Raw genomic sequence first — 20,420 nt, 5'->3', positions numbered from 1 at the left:
CTTGTGTAGAAGCATCATTTTTAAGAGACATTAACAAAGGTTTTCCATAAAATGTCATTGTCATATATTTTTAAACATTCTTAAATGATGCCATGCAGAATCCATCCCCGGCTGCCCCAAAAAATTGAGTTCAGGTCCTAAAGTGAAGTCATTAGAATGGTTCCATAATAGTGACATGTCAGTGGCCATAGTCACTCATCAACAAAACAAAATAAACGGGAAAATCTTATAAAAACTAGTCAGTTACGAATTTCATGGTAAGGTCATAAGAAGGATAAGAAAAGATTCAAAGAGCCAACAGTGATCCTTGATCAAATAACTTAGGAACCACCCATTACATAGATTAAAAAAGTAGGGCATCCATTCTTGAGTTTTAAGACATATGAAAGTATTCTAAAGAAAGTGTATTTTATGACCTACACTCTTAAATAATGGAGGAAGATGATCAGCTTATGTTTGTTTTCAAAAAGACAACATATTACATATTTATGAAGTATAGATTACTCTCATACACCTTCTGCATAGGCAAAAATCACAGCAGGAGAGATCAAAAAGGAGGGTGGGGACATAACAGTGGAGGAAGAAAGAAGTCAAACTGCTGACAACTGGGAAGGACTGAGAAGACAGACAAGAAAGTTTGGGAGCTGTCGTACTCCTCCCATCTTGTCCCATCCATCAGACAAAGTGGACAAAAGGACATTCACACAACTCAGAGGAGAGAATACCTGAAGCTTAGAGGGGTTTAAGGCCCTAAAGATGGAACTTCTGGTAAATGGTAAAACACATGTTGTAGAAAATACTGCTGCAGAGAGCTGAGCAGAAGACCCTGAGACGGGTTTGGGTATGATAGGAGTGGAATGACAATACACAAAGGACCTAAAGTTTTAGCATTTAAAGAACTCTACTTATAGATCTCTGCAAACTAACTCATTACTCAGAAAGTCCTTATGAAACCAAGTCTACAAGTATTGTTCTTCTTATATTATAGTGAGGAAGTCAGAGACAAGCTGAGCAATCTCTTCAAAGCCACTGAGCTACTGTCAGAAAGAGCGCTTTTAATCAGTAACAATAAACATGTGAGATCCAGAGCTTGTTCACAAGAAATTTCTTAAAGATCTGAGGCCAAAAAAGATCTTTACATAAACAGCTCCAAAGGGGAAGTATAGGAATACTCCAAGGGAAAAGAAAAATAATACACACAAATTGAAGAGCAAATAACTGCCCAGCAAGGATTTTAAAGAAGATCGGACAAGATTTTACTTGTTGCAAAATTTATTCTAGTATTTTATCTGAGGGACTAGTTATTTTAACCCACATGAAATGTTGTTTTAAATAATTATTCTGATTTCACAGTGATAGTGTGGAAGAGGAGGAAAAAAAGGGAGGGGAAGAAAGCTGAAAAGTGGACTAGCTGAGCAATAAAGAGAAACAGTATTGCCTGGCTCTTGGTTCATCCTTGTGGCCATGCTATAATTTGGAAACATTCCAAGCACAGAGAAGTTGAAACAGAACAGATAGATCAAAACATTAGGAATGCTTAGCAATTCCTTTGTATTTTAACTTCACCTTCATGCTCCAAAAGAGAAAAATATTACAAAAAAAAAAAAAAAATGAATGGAATTATGATTTGATTAAAAAGAATGTAAACAGTAATTTGAAAACAAAGGGTGATGCAATTTGTTGCGTAGTCACACAACATTCCTCTTGGATTTGAAATGCACCGGCAGCCGTTCCACCCCTTCTGAAAGTACAGCCTGACGTCTCGCAGTTCAGCCTGAGCAGCAGCTGGAGCTACAAAATCTTTTTTCCTCTTCTGTCAGGATGAGTGTGATACAGCTTTCCAGCTTGTCTAGGATCCTGTGTTTTTCTTTTCACATTATGCTCATTCTGCTTCAACAGACAACTGCAGCAAGAGAACTGAAGTTTGTGATTGTAGTAAGTAGACTTGGTTTTTGTTTTGTTGTGGGGAATACCGGGACAAAATTACATGTCTGTTGAATCAGACAAGGTGGACAGTTTCTTTGCCTGTCTTCAAACTTTGAAATAAGTACTGCTGCCCTTTTGCTTACTGAGTTTAAAGACCTTACCTAAAGAAATATTAAAATATCACTACTTAAATAGAATTTTAATCTCCTAATCTCCAGTTATTATTTCAAAATAACTGACTTTGTGATAGATGCATAGTGCAGAGAAGTTAAGAGATGCAAAGTCTACATTTACCTATTTCTTAGTTTAGCTGACACTCCATAGCGTGAGGGCTGGTGATAATGGATAATCTCTTCTACGCTTGGAAGTTGAAGCTTCAGAACTGACGTTACAGAATTTACCACACATAAACACAAAAAATAAATATTTTCCATTTCACAATAACTGAATTGTCCCAGCAGTACACTGAGAAACAGAAATAGACTGGCATTTTTAAGAAGAGATTTGAGAGATGTTGCATTAACTTCAGTTAGGCTGAAAACAGACTGTAATAATTCTTTTGCTGGGCCATTTCTTATTTCAAAGTAGCTAAACACTACCTCAATGTCACTTTCCCAAATACCTCTAGGAAAAGAGGTATTAATTCAATATAACACTTTGGATTATGAAGATTGAACCATAGTCCTTCTCATTCTTTTCTAAAATAAAAGGTATAATGATCAAGCATACTTAGTCCACAGGAATATTTTCTGTACAAAGTTGAGGGGATTGGAATGAAATTTTATAAATAGGCAATTGAAGATCTTCTCCTTCACCTTTATTTGAGACATTATTGGTGCAGACAGGTACGAGGCAGAAATACTGTGTCCAAAACATACCATAATAAAGTACTTCATGTGTAGCCATCTGTTGGCTGCAGTGTGCATGCACAGCTTGGAGGAAGGCCAGAGTGCACAGGAAAAACCAGTTCCTACTCCTGCTGAGACATCACACATAGCACACACTGACGCTAATTCCAGTAACATTCTGTATATAGAAATATACTTACATGTTTTTTCAATGATAACAGGGAGAACTGGACACACAGGTGAAAACAGGTAGACAGCAAGCCTTGGAACATTAAGTCCTTGAAAAGAATGAGACTTTTATTGAATTGTAGCTGTTATTGTGTTTTGACAAGCAATGTTTTTTCAGAAACTTACTGGAAATGTTTACCATTATGGAAATAGAGGCTTTTTTATCCAAAATCATCTGTTTACCATAATTGTGCAGCCACCTAACAAAAGAAACAAACAAACAAAAAACCAACAATTTCTAGGGTAGCTTGTCACAATAAACATTAAAATAGTAGGTAAATCTAATTTAAGCTGTCTTCCTTTTAATCCTGTTACTTTTGCTTAGGATGGCCGATCACATGAAACATTACAATAGGTTTAATCTTATCACAATATACATCTTCTTTCTCAAGGCATGGTTTATGTTTGCTGTTTTGAATTTCGCCTTCTGAACTTGCTGATTGAATTTTCATAGAAACAGAACTGCTAGTATAAATAAATAGCATAGGAATTGACCCCAGAATATATCACTGATATAAAGGGATATAATGAGGGTATTGCCTCCATCAAGGTAAGTCTAAAAGGCATCTTTCTGACATACTTCAATAGTCATTGTCCATCTGTCCTCTGTAAGTTACTATGTTTTCACCTGGGAGTATTACTGCTTGCGACAATTTTCATAATGACTTTCTACAACTTCCTTAGCAGAACTGCACAACATAAAATACATCTGCAGGGGAGAAGAAACACAGATAAATGTTTGATTTTGCTCACTTATAGAATTGTGCTGTGCCTAGGAAGGTGTCTCACTCTTTTCTCACAACTCCTAACTTTGTGCCAATTCTGTACATTTTGATCATTGGCCACAAGCCCTTTTCTCTGAAAAGCTATAATTGAAGTCAGTTTGTCAAAATGTTTTTTAAATTTCTCTGCTTACATGTAAACATTAGCTTTTAGCATAACTCTTGTGCACTGAATTTAAGATTAAAGGCAGAATTTAAATTTAAAGAACTCAAACTTTAAATTTAAAGAAAGAAGAAAAGAAGAAATATGTAGGACAATCAGGCATCCAAGTAGAAATGAAATACTGATTTATTGCCTCTGTTGAAAGAAGTTCTGACCTGGACATTCTGCTTCTACACACACACACACATTTCACCTGTCATATATACAAAGAGGTGTGGTTTCTGAGGCACTGTGGTTTCATCATGTCTTCTTGTAACTCAGGATAGGAAGCATTGACTGATCATCTTATCTCTGAGAGTGATTTATTTAATTAAGCCAAGCTATCTGAAACCTTGATTAAACATGCTCAGTATTTCTACATCTCTGGCTTTCCTGAACTAGCAGCATGATGATTTCACTTCACTTTTATTTCTTCATTTCTACTCCTGGCTTCAAAGTAAGACATCTTTTTGTTTGAAGTTAAGTCTGTCAATAAAAGTGTGTGCAAGAGGCTCACTATTACTCAGAGACAGATACTTTGCTGTAATTCGTGGCATTTCTAAATGAAGATGTTATATATATATTTGTATGCTACTCATGTCATATCCTCAGTGAGCCCTCTGCCCTGCACCAGTTTGTCTTCAATATGATTTTTCACCTGACAACAATAGAAGCAAATGCTGGCCAAAGTTTGAGTCATGTGACCATTTCCATATGAAGTGATGCTCACAGTTACCAAGAGTGAATGGATGAACCCAGACACCAAATCAGATTCAAGCTGCATCAGTGTAGAAGGAGAAAGTAATGGATTTGCTAATTATCCACTTACTGCATTTGAGAAGTAAGGTGAAACACTTCAAAAGGAGTGCCAAAATTAATATACCAAACAGACTGGCTTTGCTATTCTTGTGTACATTCCCCTTACCATCCCTTCCTTCTTGATTTTTGGTGTCTTTTCACTTTTTATGATACCTCCTTGCTCCTCTTCTCTCATTCTGCCATGTTTCATGTCCCCTGAAAGGTCAGGAAGTCAATCTGTAGGCCAGGAGTAATAAATGCTGCAGCATACATTTTTTCAAATTAATTTGGAGAATCAACTTGATTTTATCAAAGTTGAAATTATGATTGTTGAGAAAAACATATTGATGAATAAGGCAAGATCTGTAGGGATACACTTTCTTTTCCTATCAGGTGTTCTAATGAAAAACAGTTTCAAATTTTAGAATAAGTCTCCTAAGATGTAGCTGCGAGTGAAAAGATAATCTTTCAGGTTAAATGGTTGTTCTTATAGTCATAGTTTCATTTGCAGCTGAAGCAAGGTCATTTTCAGAAGTAGCAAGGAGGTTTCAGCACATACGAAAACCAGTTGGCTAAGAAGCTCTGTCCTTCAATTTCTAAAAACAGGGTTCTTCTTTTTTTAGTGTTTGTTCCCTTCTTGCTGCTTCCAGTTTAGTGTTCATGTCATATTTATGTGACACTGTGCAGTGAAGGCGCAGAAATATGAACAAGGAGCTGAATTATTTCCTATTTTGTGTGGATTTAAACTGTGCTTCTTTTTAGAATAGCACATCCTCCACTCCTTCAATTTCTTAAGGTTACAAAGAAATAAAATATTTTCCTTTATATCTTCTGCTCATATATTCAATATATCTTTTGATCATGATCTTCTTGCACACTAATTTCTATTCAGATAAAATGTTACTCCTGTTCTGGCTTACTGAAAGCTGTTAGGGGTTGACTGTTGTGACAGTGACTGTCGTGACACACGCAGGGTTATATCATACATTGAATATAAAACATCAAACCAATATTTAAAATCTAACGTGTTGTCATTAGTTTTTCACTAATAAAGAGGGCATATTTATGGCCAACTGTTAATCTATTGTTAAATATTGCCTAAAATACATGTAAAAATTCTTCATTTAAACACGTTAGTCAGTTTGAAAAATTGTCAGTCACCCATAAAAATGCTTTTCTGTGAAGCTGGATAATTTAACAACAGAGGATGCAGCTATATTGTAATTGGTGATTTAACCTTCATTCTTGACACAGCTTGTCCAGAAAAACTAATGAATCCTACCCAACACCTCAGCATAAGGAAATGAGCAGTAGTACAAAAGTTCTTCTCACTCATTTTTTTTGCACTCAACTGAATCAGCCACCAGAAAATGTAGCTCTTTACTTATTCTCCTGTTCACTACAGGTGCACTTAGATTCCAAATTAGTAAGAAAAGAGACTTAAGGAGGATTAAAAATTGCACAGAGAAGGGAAAAAAAAAACCACACAAAAGCCAAACAACAAACTTGATGACGAGGGTGAAAAACTCTCCTTGAATTGCTGCAAAATATTCATTTCAGGTTGGCCACATAGTGAAATTCAACTAGCAAAACAAAAACCATAATAAGCAGTCTTCTGCATGTTCTAATGGTAACTTATACTCTAGAAAAACTTTGTTGTCTATTGTAGAAAATGAACAGAGGGAGAAATCCAATTCCATTTGCCTTTAATGGACAGTATTTTCCATCTCTGAAGTACCTGCTCTAGCACAGGTTCATGTGCATTAGTAGAGAAGGCTGAGAGAAAGGGTGTGTGTTGTAATTAAAACACAAAGTCACACTGCTGGTGTTTACTTTGAAAAATATAAACATGAAACACCTCCCAGTGGGAGTGGCAAACTGACTAGTCTGTACAACCCGCTCTGATGTCTGAGCAAGAATGATGTGGCTTAATGAGGCAATGGAGAGTATTAATTATGAACAAGTTATGTACCTCTGTTAGGGCATAAATGTCATTTTATTAACAAATATACCATGCTGCCACATTGTCATTTTATTGTGCTAAGTCAGGAATGGAGTTGGTGATAGGAACATTGATAAGCAAAGGTAACTTTTCCAACAATTTCAGTCAACATTCTGGAAGGTTGTCTGGAGCCCTGTGAATTTGTATTCCAGCATTTCCTTTCATGTGAAACTTCTCTGGATTTAATTTTTCTAATCCCATGCAGCATATGCTTAGGGGCAATAATCCAGGTTTTCAGAACCATTTTACCTAGGGTTGTAATTTCCTTTGTATGCTGGAATAAAAATATAAAAAGGTTCATTTAATTTTCCTGATTAAAAATCGTACGATTGAATGCATCACACTAATGCTCACCATGCTGGAATGTCCAGGATAGTAAAGGAACCAAACTCTTTGCTCTCCCTGAATTTGATAGAAATAAAATCCTACAGACTTAAAAAAATATTTTTATATATGCATTTAGAAGTATTAATTAAGTAAGCTAGCAATGTAAATGTTTATATTCTTTCATCTTTATATTTCAGGATGATTGAGAAACTGAGCATAAGATCCATATGTACATGGAATTACTTTTAAATACACTGCTATGAAAAAACAGTTACCAAAAAATTTCAAATGTCTATGACAAAGTAATTAAATACTAATGTAAGCACATCAGTAACTGGTTTAATATTCAAAAGTGCTGAGTTTCCAAAATTCAGTCATATTTCCTGTCTAGATGTCCAGCTGTGAACATAATCCCAACAGTAACATCTTGGGTGATTAATTTTATGTTCTAGGAGGAAGAATCATCAGGCTTATGCCCACTTAATTCCTATATAATTATACATAATCTTGATTGTAAAGAATGTAATGATGAATTCTCCTGCTTGACGAGGTTTCTGCAGACTCTCCGATATTTTCATTTGACAAATGACACTGCAAGTATAATGTATGCTTGACTTCTAGTTAGATAAGAAAGGAGTGTTAACAGTAATGGACTCAAGGGGTTTTTATTGCTTACATTGTAGCTTTTCCGACACGGTGACCGAACACCAATCATAAACTTTCCAACTGATCTACACAAAGAAAGCGAATGGCCCCAGGGATTTGGACAACTCACCAAGGTATGTTGATTTTCTTAGAAGAACTTAAAAATGCTACTAAAAGAGGAAGTGGGAAGATGTTTTTTGTGAGTGTCTCAAAAGAATTAGCAAATCCCAGGTTCTGATAGTGGCTATTAGCAAATACCAATACCAGTAATTCATAAACATTTTTGCAGTGTTATTCATTCAACTATTGCTAAATTGAAATCTTGTTCATGTAGCTTTATAACTACCTTCCTAAAAGCAACAGCTTCTTGATAGCATGTCTGCATTCAAATAAATGGCAAGTTTAAACATGGTACTGTTAACACTGATGAAGTTCTAGTGACCATTAAGTACTGAGCCCTGTGACAGGGCAAAGGCATGACTCCTGCCCAGCAAGTCACGTGCGGAGTCTACACCTCATCATTGGACTAACAACTACCAATTCACAAAACAAGAGAAGAGTTGTAGGAGAAGGTTGCTTCTGGAGACAATGTGTCTTCTAAGAAGGCCACTTGCAGTCCAGAGTTTCACTAGGATGCACTGAACCTACTTGCTGCTCTGGCATTTTAACATCAAGACTTAGTTCTTTGACTGTATTTGACATATGAAGCTCTGGAGCAAAAGGAAGACAATGCATTTCCTAATAACACTTTGCAGAAGTATGCAGAAGTATGAAACAGAGGAAGTTCAGCGCTTAATATTTGAAGGCAGGCTTGAAAGATCTGTAGAATTCAAACAATGAAACAATGCATTACTATCTTACTCCTAGCTCATATACTAAGAAGATGTTCCTGCTTTGGCATTGACTCTTTTGAGAACTTTTTGCTATTTTGCTATCTTTTTAGCAACAGTAGTAGGAATGTACTTCTCTGACAGGTAGAAGTTGAAAAGTTCAGCTCAGATTTTAGAAATTAATAACAGAAAAGACAGCGTGCAACCTAAGACAACTGCAGGCACACCAAGGCAAAGACAGAAGAATTTTACTTAAGGCATGAAATATAAGCTACAAATTTATAAGGCTGAACAAATAATAGAGCAGTGACTATGATAAGTAGTAGGTTGTCAATCACTCTCTCTCAGTTGTCACTAAATGACATACATTGTAAAGGACAATGTTGATCAGTGTCCACAGATCTACAGCACTGTGGAAATAGTATTTGTATAGTATCAGGGGCATTGCCTTTCTGTGGCAGATGTTGCAGTCTTAGCATTTCAGAACATATAATTTCTTCATAGATATAGGTGAACATTTCTGTTAAAAATTCTAGATCACCTGCAACAAAACCATTGTTCTGGTTTTGGCTGAGAGAGAACTGGTATGGGGCTCCATTTTAGATTTGTGCTGGAAAAAGTGCTGATAACAGGGATGTTTTTGTTACTGCTGAGCAAGACTTACACAGATCCAATGTGCTGATAACACAGGGATGTTTTTGTTATTGCTGAGCAGGGCTTATACAGATTCAAGGGCTTTTCTGTTTCTTGTATCACCCTGAGTTTGTCTGGGGGTGCATAAGAAGTATGGAGGGGATACAGCTGGGAGGCAGCAGTTCTCCACTGACCCAAGAGATATACTGTATCTTATGATGCCATGCTCAGCATATAAAATATAAAAACAAGAGAAAGAGGAAGGTCAAGACATACAGCTTGATGTCATTTCCCAAGTAACTGGATGGAGCCCTGCTTTCCTGGAGGCATAACACCTGCCTGTCCATGGGAAGTGGTGAATAAATTCCTTGTTCTGCTTTGCTTGCATGTGTGGCTTTTGCTTTGCATATCAAACTGTCTTCAAACCCTGGAGTTTTCCCACTTTTACTCTTCCTGATTTCACAAGGGGTAAGTGAGTGAACAGTTGTATGGTGTCCAGTTGCCAGCTGGGGTTAAGCCACAATAACGGTACGTTATACAAACAGTTAATGATTACTTAAAAGCTCATTGCTGAAAACAACAACAACAACAATTAGAAAAGACATTTCTACATTAAAAGTCTCCAGTCACCTAAATCTAGTTGTCACCCATATGCTTGCCTTACAGACTGGAATGCAGCAGCTATTTGAACTTGGACAGTACATGAGGAAACGATATTCCAGCTTCTTGAACAGCACATACAACCGGCAAGAGGTATAGAGTAGATCTGTCTGCAACACATTTCTCTGTCATAGCAGAATTATGGACTTATAAAAGCACATTAACACACTCATTTCATTAATGGAGAAATTAAGGTAAAAGAATAACATTTTTGAAAGTCAGACTTACATCAAGGTAAAAACACAGAATAAAGTTTAATTTTCAGCTCTTACATTCTGTTTGGGTCTTTCACAATCTTATTTTCCCAAACTGAACAGCTCCAGGATGAATGAGTTGGGAATACAGAGACCCATTATTGTTTTACCCTGTTGAAAGATAAATGCCTATCCAGTCATGTGATGGGCCATGATTACATACCTCCTCCTAAAACAGAGAGGTCTAACAGCTGTTTGGATGTGCTTATCATACAGTACAGATCCATGGTGGGATAGATCCCTCTAACATTTTGGTCTGTATAGGAGGCATGCATTATGGGAAGGTACAACAGACCTTTGCTATGCTTCCAAGAGAAGTTTACGGTTTTTTAGTGCTTTAACATTCCTGAGGTATCACTGATAGATCATAGATTCATTTAGGTGGGAAAAGACCTTTATGTATTTCAAGTCCAACTGTTAATCTGCCCACCACTAAATCACATCCCCATGTCTACATGTATCTATGTTCCCCTGAATCTCAAAAGGTAGAGAACATCCTTCTTTGAAATCATGCTTTCTTATTCTTTCAGTTCAGTCTGAGGGTTAGATTCCAAAGATGGCTTGGCAACTCCATTTGTGAAACTGAAGTAGGGCCCTGGAAAGCTGATATGGTTTCTCTGGTTTTACTTTATGCAAAAATATAAAACTGAAAACAAAAAGTCAGTATTGACAAGTTGGATAAAGTTTCCCTATTATTTTGTCATTTCCATTTTACCTTTAATTCTTTACCATTTTATTTTCAGTTTTACATCCAAAGTACAGATTATGATCGCACCATTATGAGTGCCCAGTCTTATCTTTCTGGCCTCTTTCCACCAACTAGCAGCCAAATTTGGAACCCTGAGCTTCTCTGGCAACCCATTCCAGTTCATATTTTTCAAAAAACAACAGAGCAGGTGAGTACTGGCTAGAAGCATTCTATAAAGTCTGAATCGTTAACAGAAGCACAAGAACAGAAAAAAGGAAAATAGCTAAAACCCCACATTTTTGAAGCTCTTTGAGTTCAATATAACAGAAAATATCAAATGCAGCTACTGGCTGATGAGTATGTCCTATGTCAACTGTATCAGCAACATGAAAATCCTCCTTCCGTAGGTGCAGAATACCTGAATTGTCACACACACTACTTCTCCAAGGTCATGTCTTCTGACCAGAACACTTTTGGACAGTATTCTAGGGAAGTTGCCCTAAGTCTTTACAGGAGACAAGTGGTTTTCACTCAACCAGGCAGATCTTGTCTCTTTGACAAGTTAGTTCCATAGTTTATTCAAGGAACTGAATTTTCACCAGCCACTGTAATGACCTCAAAATTATTACCTTCTTATTCTGGTAGCACTTAAACATTCTAATTACAGACAAGGGCTCTTTTGTGCTCACTGCTATAGAAACATTTAATGAAACCCCAACACTTCTGCAGATCCTAAGAGTAGACCTACCTGAATAACAGGTCCTGTAGAAGTTTTACTTCATGTAGCTCTTTCTGGCTGACTCAGGTTTAGATTTCAATTCCACTTGCTCTTATGACAAGGACAGTGTAAGGAACACTGTGGCCAATAAGGATAAAAAGCTATTGAGTCTAATAACAGAAAGCCTAATTTACTTCTGTCTTTGAGGATAGAAGTTGGCTTTAAGGAAATTTGTATAAACCCCCAATTATATAACAGGCCGTCATAAACACCAGAGTTTGGACTCACTCATTAGGGGGCTGCCACACCTCTCTCCCTTTGGTGTTGCTCTATTCTTGTAGACCATGCTTGAAGACATGTAAAGAGAGAAAGAGCTCCCACAAACTGGATTAGGCAATGTGCGATTCAGCCAGAAACTTAACCCTGTTCCTAAACAGAAAAGAACACTCACTGTTATTTAAACACAGGACACCAGAGGAAGTTCTTTCACCAAAAGACCAGAAAAGTATCAAAGTGGTCAGAGCTCTGGCCATATAATACCTCAACGCCCTTAGGGGAATCACAGTGCAATGAAATAACCTGTTTGAGGAAGGCAAGCTCCTTTGCTGGAGTCTCTAGTACCTCATCACTTCTGTGGCTGCTTCAGGAGTGGGTATTGACACTTCTCTCAAACACAGCTCTGCAGCAACTCAAAATGTCTTTTACAATGCAAACCACCTGGGAAAAAACATTGTTTCCTGGTTAAACCAAGCAGATGTTTGAAGGTATTTTCAAGCCCCAAGCAACACAAAGTGGGAAACTGAAGCCAGGTACAGTCCTATAAAAAAACATAATCACAGTTTATTTTTAAGCCACTGAGATATATTAAGGCTTGACAGGCAACAGGACTGAGTACTGATTAATGAAGCCAAAGGGAGTGGCTTAATTAGTAACACCTAGAGAGGGATAATTAAGACATACAGCAAGAGAAACATTTGCTATTGTGTAATTAAACAACATTCCCCAGTTTCATACTGAAACTTTGAGCTTTCATCCTCCAGTGTGCTGCTGTTACAGAAAAATTCCACCCTTGGAAACCTATCCAAGTAAAAGTGGGCTAGGGTCAGTTGATGCCTGCTGCCAACTTCCCACTGGAGACATGCTGGAACCACAGTCTGTTAATGTTATAGGATAATACTCCTTCTGGGTCAAAAATCCTCTAGTGATGTGACAAAGTGCTGAACCAGCACAAGCTTGTTTTGTTCACCATGGCTTTCCACTGACATTTTATGCTGTATCAGATACCATTTGTCTTTCTGCAATTGATATAAACCATATCTGCCAGAGTTTGAAGGATACACTTTGTTCAGATCAAATATGTACTATCATGTGACCTCATAATCCACACACCTGGAGTAACTGGAAGTGAACCATATCCCTAAAGAAGAACAGAGCCCTTAGGCTCATAGCTTTTTGGTATTTCAGGAGAACAAATTGTCACTCTGGTTTCATGTTCTGTCTATTAAGTGGTACTTAAAATGCTTACCATAATCCACTGGTTATTCCAGAGATGAGACCTGGATGTGTAGATGGAGAAGAAAGTCAGGTTCCAGTACCAGGTGGAGTTAAGTTACATCTGGGAGAATGCAAAAAATGAGAGGGAAATGGTAGCTTTTTAAAATTTCTGATGATGGACCCCAACCCATTTCTCAAAGCAATCCCCTGACAGACATGCAATTTCTTTTTGCCAAAATCAGTTAAATTGAGGGAAAACAAGCTATCATAGACACAAGTAACCATTGGAAAGTTACCACAGTCTATCACTTACGTTAACTGCAATCATGATTAAGGTATCCAAACAAACAATTAATGAGAAGGGCAAGCACAGCCAAGAATCTGTTTAAAAAATATAATTTTAGAACTATTCTAAGTTTTGCTTTCATGTTTCAGAGGTTGAATTTTCCTCTGCCCAACTGTCCCCGTTTTGATGAACTTCAGCAGGAAACACAAACATCTAAAGAATTTCAAAATAGAATACAGCCATACATGGTAAGAGAAAACAAACAAACAAAGCCACACCCAAGACGTGAGAAAAAGGAAGGTAACTAAGTTGTAGAAGTTATGGAATTGTGCTTTTTCCTTCTGTTAAAATGAAAAAACAAATTGAAAAAAAAATGAAGCCCCTTGATTAGGTTAGATATTAGAGAAAGGTTCTTCACCCAGAGAGAGGGTGGTTGGGCACGGGAATACAGTTCCCAGGGAAGTGGTCACAGCACCAAGCCTGACAGTGTTCCAGAAGTATTTGGATAATGTGCTTGGGCACATGGTGTGATTCTTAGGGATGTCATGCGAAGGGGCAGGAGCTGGACTCAATGATCCTTACAGGCCCCTTCAAACTCAGCTTATTCTGTGGCTCTGTGAAAATCTGTGAAAAGGTTGGGTGTTAGTGAATCTAACAGCATGTATGTTCCATGTGTATTAAGTATTTGTGGTATACTCATCACTTTTTCTCCACAGGATTTTTTACAAACAATGGCAGTTAACACAGGGCTTGAACTAAATCACCTTAAAACACTGGACAATTTCCAGCTCTGGAATACATATGATACTCTACATTGCGAGGTAATAATAAATCAATAGATGCTAGGGAAGAATATAACTCCAACTTTGGGTTTCAATTAAACCATGGCAATATGTTTTCACAGGAATGAGTTATATTCTCTTCTATTTTTAATTTTTTTTCTTTAAATTTGAATCTGAGCTATATTTTAGTGCTTTGGTAAAAGATAACTGAAAAACATGGTCTACAGCTTGGGAGACTGTCATTTCCATTTCATGTGTTAAGAATTGTTACCATTCCCTTTATTCCCTTCTCCCCCTTCCCAGTTTGCTACTACAGAATTATTCAGCATGATGGCTATAATATATTTGTTATTTTTTAACAGAGAAATGAAATTATTAACTTTAAACTATCAACAGGTAAACATCAAAATACTTAAGATTTTGAACATCAGAGATCATGAAAGATCTATCCGTTAAAAATTTTTGAGATGGTGATTGCTACCAGTTAAAAAAAGCCCAAACTGACCCCAAGCATGGAATAATTCCATTTGGCCCCAGTCATTACCAGCAATGCATGAAGGATTTTGAATAATCATCTGCAAAATGCGGTAATTAAACATGATAAGACACTGTCACTGCTACATGACTGGAGAGTGACGCTTGTCTCCAGTTGCCCAGCGATAGAACTGGTATGGGGACAACTGTATGGAAAGGCAGAAAAAATTAGGTACTTATAACCTGAACATCCAGAGAAAGGAAGAGAAGAAGACACATGTCTGCAATATTTCCCACCAAAACCATGTATGTCAATAGCAAGAACACATTATACCTACAAGGAATCTCCACACAGGTGCTTCTGCCCTGCCCATTCACTCACTTCAGGCTGATCCCCATATGTTTCAGGGCATACTCCAGAGTAAACTCACACTGTGAAAAGAATGACAGGACAGCCTCAGAAAGTCTAAACTAAGTAGTATGAGGGTAGAAGACAGGATGATGGAAAACAGTGAATTATAAACACTCTTTTGCTTTCTTTATCACTAGGGTATTCACAATTACAGTCTCCCTGAATGGGCCACTGAAGATGTAATCAACAAGATGGAAAAACTGGCAGAATTGTCCTTATTCTCATTATTTGGAGTATATAAAACAGAAGAGAAATCACGACTACAAGGAGGTAAATCAAAAAAATGCACAGCTCCAAGAAAGAAGGAGATAATGCAACGTCCTGTCATTTTACTACTGCAAAATTATTCAAACAAACACTTGATTTGAAACTATAGACATTGAATGCCATATTAAGTATTTAAATATGGGCTGATCATTGGCACTGCAACAAGTTGTAAAAATTAATATTTTCAGGTTTTCCAACTTTTTAAAGGGATTAGGAATTTTAGAAATATTATAGAAAACTAAGGGAAAAAATCAGGCTCTCATGGGGGTCAGATAATTACTTATAGTAGGTTAGATTAAGTTGTTTCTCCAACATTACTTCTAATTCTTTCCTGTTCTTTGTTTTTCATTTTGATGTACTGAAACACTTTTGTAGCTCTCTGAGTGATATAAAGCTGCTCCAAAACAGTCTGATCAGAATAGAAGCTGAGAGATTCCAGTTATGTCTATACTGTAAGAACTGGGAACTACTGATTAGCTCCAGAATAGGGGCACATAGACTGTGCTGCACATTCTGATACTACTTCAGAACACAACCCAGGAATTTATCATATGATCCCCAGGTATCCATGAGCAGGAAACCCAAACAATTGAGCTTGAACATTTGAGGCTAGGTTTTCTAATGCACCTACTGTGCATTAGATCTAGGTAAAGAATTACTAGCAGATCCATCACCTAGGCATACACATCACTGGACCAAATTTATACTAATTCCAGGCTACAAACTGCAGTAAAGCCCAATAGCTGGCAGAAGATCATATCACATGGTCAGGACTATTTATCTAATGTTCGCTGACATACCAGTTACCTCCTCTTTTCTTAGAATGATATAAACTGTGCTCCAGGAAATTTCTGCTGCCCTTACCCACTGGCTTTAGAATACCTTTGGGCTGGAGAAGTACAAAAGAGCTTTGGAAAAAATGAAGAATCAATAATGTGTAAGTTGTTGGAAGCAAATAGTTAAAATATTTCTTTGGCGTATAGAGAGGAAGAGACCAGCACAGCTGACATTATTCCAACACTACAGACAAACAAAAAAGAGGATGGAGGGATCTCAGCATAACAGAACTGGAAGTGTCATTATCCCCAGTTCTCAGGATGGTTCTAGATAATTTCCTGTGAATACTGCCTCTTCACTTGACCTGGATTATGAATCATATATTTCTCCTCTGTAATATCTTCTCTTACAAAATTGTAGTAATCTAAAAAAATGAGTATGAGGCCTTAGTAGATGTCTTACATTTGATACTCACAATGTTTTGTCTTTTTTGTTTCCATTCAAACATTATACTTTCATTTTCCACTTCCTTTTTTCCATCTTTTTAAGGTGTCCTTGTGAATATTATTTTAAACAGTATTAAACAAGCTGTGAATTCTTCAAAACCAAGAAAAATGGAGGTCTACTCTGCTGTAAGTATTTTCATCTTTCGTAAGTCTTGCTTTGATTTTACTAGTAAAGTTAAATGAAAGAATAATATAATACAGCTTCATTCAGTAACAAGCTGAACACCAGTCAGGAAAAGAACACAGTATAGGCATGGATCTCACCTCAGTTTTAGTAAAACTATATTTGGCAAAGAAAAAAAATATATTTTATCATTCTTTATTCCAACAACCCAATGGTTCAGTTTCTACTAGCTGCATCTTTCCTGAAGTGCTCCAAAGATACTGGCACATAGCAGAACTTCAGCTGTGCCTCCAAACCTCTCCTCTGTGGGTTCTTTTTTATTACTACTATTATTATTTTATTTAGTTTAGAGGGCGTCATCAGGCCAAAATCTGCCCAGCTCATTCATTATTCTGTCTCTAACAAGGGCAAAAGACAAGGATGAATGTGGGAATAAAACCAGCAGAGAATGGTAAAACCCTGCAGCAATCTGTGTCTTAGGGACTTCCTGGGACAGAATTTGTGTTTAGTATCTCTTGACAGACTGCCTTGCATCAACTTGCCTAATAACTTTTTAAGTGCATTTATACTTTTGGACTCTGCAATATCCGGTGACAATGACTTGTGTGTTAAAGAAAAAAGTACTCCCTCTTTTATTCACTTTTTCTAGGTCTCTAATGAATTTACTATTTTCTGTCACTCTTCTTCCATATTTCTTTTTCCAAGACAGAGTCCTACCCTATTTAATATTTTCTCCTATAGAAACTACTTGATACCTCAAATCTTTCTCACTGTCCTTTCTGCATGATTCTAGTAGTACCAAGTTCTTTTTGAAAAGGAAAGAGCAGGACATCCAATTTTTCACTTCTGCTTTAATACCCTGAGTTCTAGTACATGGTTATTTTTGAAACCGATCAGCCTAAAAAATTCCAGAACCTGAATAATAATTAAACCATAGCTGCTAGACTATAATATAAATAGGTCTGGCAAATATATATGTATATATCTAAAGATGCTTGCAAAATTTATGCACCAAAGTATTTGGACTTCCTGCCTTCAGCTCCTCTTCCTAGGATCCCTGCAAAAGCAGGGATAATGGGCAGAAGAAGAAACTGTATGTGGGTGGGTAACTGATCCCATAAAAATAGAAGCCATACTGAGATTTCATTGCATGAGTCCAAACAGAAGGAACAACTGAAAAAATTCTGAAGTGGAAGTGAGGAGAATAGTCTTTGCATACAACTATTTGTCTGGTACACTACCTGAAAAAAAAGTACTTTCACTTGAAATGCCCTAGATTATACTACTTCACACTGCCTTAATCTGACCTTGGAGTTAAAACACTACCAAAGGAAGGAAAAGAGAAAACAGACTGAAAAATTAGATTTATTACTCAAACCACATCTTGCTTTCCCTCAGTATCTGTCTCCAAAATCCTGCCAGATGGTGTTAAGACACATACTGCAGTAACTCTTTGGAAATGCCTCCTGCTGTCTGTAGTAATCAGTTAACGTGTTTTTCCCAATGGTGAATATACTAAACATATTTTTATGGTCAAATTTACACAGCTTTTCTTTTATCTTGATTTCCACTCCCTCTCTACTCTTGTCTCATTGCTCTGGATGAATGCTAGTTGACTTAATTGACTGTAAAGGATGGATTTTTTTTTTTTTTTTCCTCCAATAGCATGACACCACAGTTGGGGCCCTCCAGATTGCTCTCAATATTTTCAATGGAAAACTGCCACCATATGCTGCTTGCCAGTTTTTTGAACTCTACCAAGAAAGCAATGGGCAAGTATCTTCTCATCTATTCAAGAAATAGTGTTTAGAATTTGCTACCCTCTTCCCCAAAACCTCTTCTCAAATATTGTAAGAAGATACAATTTTGATTTAAATACATACTTCACTGATGAGCCCATAGGCACAAAGTCATATTAAAACTAGGGAAAATTACATTTTCTGGATGCGCAGGTGTGCTTTGAAACTCAGGAAGAAGAGGTAAAACAAATCTTATGAGAGGGAAGAAAATGGTAAAATAATTTTTTCTGATTCCTCAGATGCTAACAAACACATTTCCAAGACATAACTCCCACAGTAAGCCCATTGACTTAGAAGAACCCAGTGCTGGTGCCATTCAAACAGCCTTCAGAAGGACCTTTTCAGCTGACTGCTGATCTGCGCAGTTAAATAACCAGCTTTGGCAAAGTGGGCTTTGCAGATTTCTTTCACAAAGCCTCCACTCTCAGTTGTCAGAGCCTATTTCCAATATGCTGTCTTAAAGTAGGAAACCTTCTATTTAAGAAACCTTTTTAATAAACTTTTCAATGTTGTTAATCAGGCAATATAGCATCGAAATGCATTATCGGAACGACACTTCAAAGGACCCTTATCTCCTCACTTTGCCAGGGTGCACCTCTTCTTGTCCACTTGAGAAGTTTGCTGAACTAGTTTCTCCCGTGATTACAGACAACTGGTCAAAAGAATGTGGGAAGAAAGACAAAATGAAAGGTAGTGTAACAGTTCTGTATTTTCCACAAAAGGCATGGAGGCAGATATTTTATCAGTGGCTCTGAATTTTGTACCTTTCCCACAATCAGTAGATTTCCCTTTAAGTGTGGGCCAGATTTACTATGGACAAGGAATGTCAGTAGAAAAGAAATGAGCATATTCACAAAAAGAGCTGCCTAAAGGCTGTGGTCAAAACTAGATCTCCACTTGTTGAAAATGTCTGAGAGAAGTATGGCTGTGAGTGCTATATGAGGGTCATGTTCATGTTGGGTACATCCGACTTCCTGCAAATGCAAAGCAGAACTGGATTTCAAATACATGGTAAGATTTGTGCATCTGTATTTCTACAGTTGTATTGAGTACAGCTGATGCATGATCTACTAACAGCTGAGAGATGACAACCTTTTCCTGACTGAATATTATTTCTGGGAAGGACAAGAAGAGCAAGGCAACACATGTTACTTTTCAATAGTCCCGTTATTTCCCCTGTCCTGCATATATTCACCATTTTGCTGATCCCTGATGAAACTGTTTTTCTTTTTCATTAACTACACAAAGTCCCTCCTGCCCTATGGAAACCTGGGAGTAAGATTTACCTATGCACAGGAAGCAATCTATAAATTTCTAGGATTGAAGTATATACTCTTATGTTATGCATGTCAGCAAATGTGATCTTGCCAGAAATACTTCCATTGTGCATGTATGCAATTAGACTGTTAGCTTTGCATATAAAATAGTATACATATATGTCTTTCATTAACTCCCTTTTCATTTATTATTTGTTCTTCACAGATATTTTTATTGGATTTAATGTTGCTGTTGGCTTGTTGTCCATTTTTAACCTTGTACTGCTCTACCTCCTTTATCATTATGGACGCTGCAGGCACAGAAACAACTACCAAGACATTTAAAGCGGAGGTAAAAAATTCAAAGAGAGAGCAGCTAGACATCAAGGAATACTTGAAGTTGCAGATATCCACCAGTTTCCTCTGGTCAAAATAATCTCCAAAGCATATTCAAAAAACCTAAACAGCTGAGGTATCTGTGGCCTAGCTCCTAAAATTTTACACATCTGCTGTGAGAAATACTGTAGAAACATGTTATTTTAGGAATTAGTGGATGGATAGAATTACTCCAATTTATATCTTTATACTACTACTACTACTATTAATCAATCTCACATCAACCAGTGGGGTGAAGCAATGTTATTGCCTATGCTTTTTTTTAATATTGCCTATTACCTTTAGCCCTCTCCTGCTCAAAACGTCTTTCTTCAAAACTGCATTCTGTAATACTTGCCTTACTTCCTATAATTGGCTATTTTGCTG

General features: G+C 37.0%; 1 protein-coding gene across 1 annotated transcript; it reads left to right on the top strand.

The window, feature by feature from the left end:
* Nucleotides 1–1,821: 1,821 nt before the first annotated feature.
* Nucleotides 1,822–20,003, top strand: ACP3 (acid phosphatase 3). The gene is made up of 11 exons (XM_040069973.1): nucleotides 1,822–1,935; nucleotides 7,737–7,832; nucleotides 9,828–9,914; nucleotides 10,819–10,971; nucleotides 13,411–13,509; nucleotides 13,978–14,082; nucleotides 15,067–15,199; nucleotides 16,523–16,605; nucleotides 18,269–18,375; nucleotides 18,923–19,092; nucleotides 19,885–20,003. Exons 1-11 carry the CDS (start codon nucleotides 1,822–1,824, stop codon nucleotides 20,001–20,003), a joined length of 1,266 nt encoding a protein of 421 aa, XP_039925907.1.
* The last annotated feature ends 417 nt before the right edge of the window (nucleotides 20,004–20,420 follow it).

This window comes from Hirundo rustica, chromosome 1 (genome assembly GCF_015227805.2).
Source record: "Hirundo rustica isolate bHirRus1 chromosome 1, bHirRus1.pri.v3, whole genome shotgun sequence".
Classification (NCBI taxonomy): Eukaryota; Metazoa; Chordata; class Aves; order Passeriformes; family Hirundinidae; genus Hirundo; species Hirundo rustica.
This window is presented reverse-complemented; position numbering and strand designations above follow the sequence as displayed.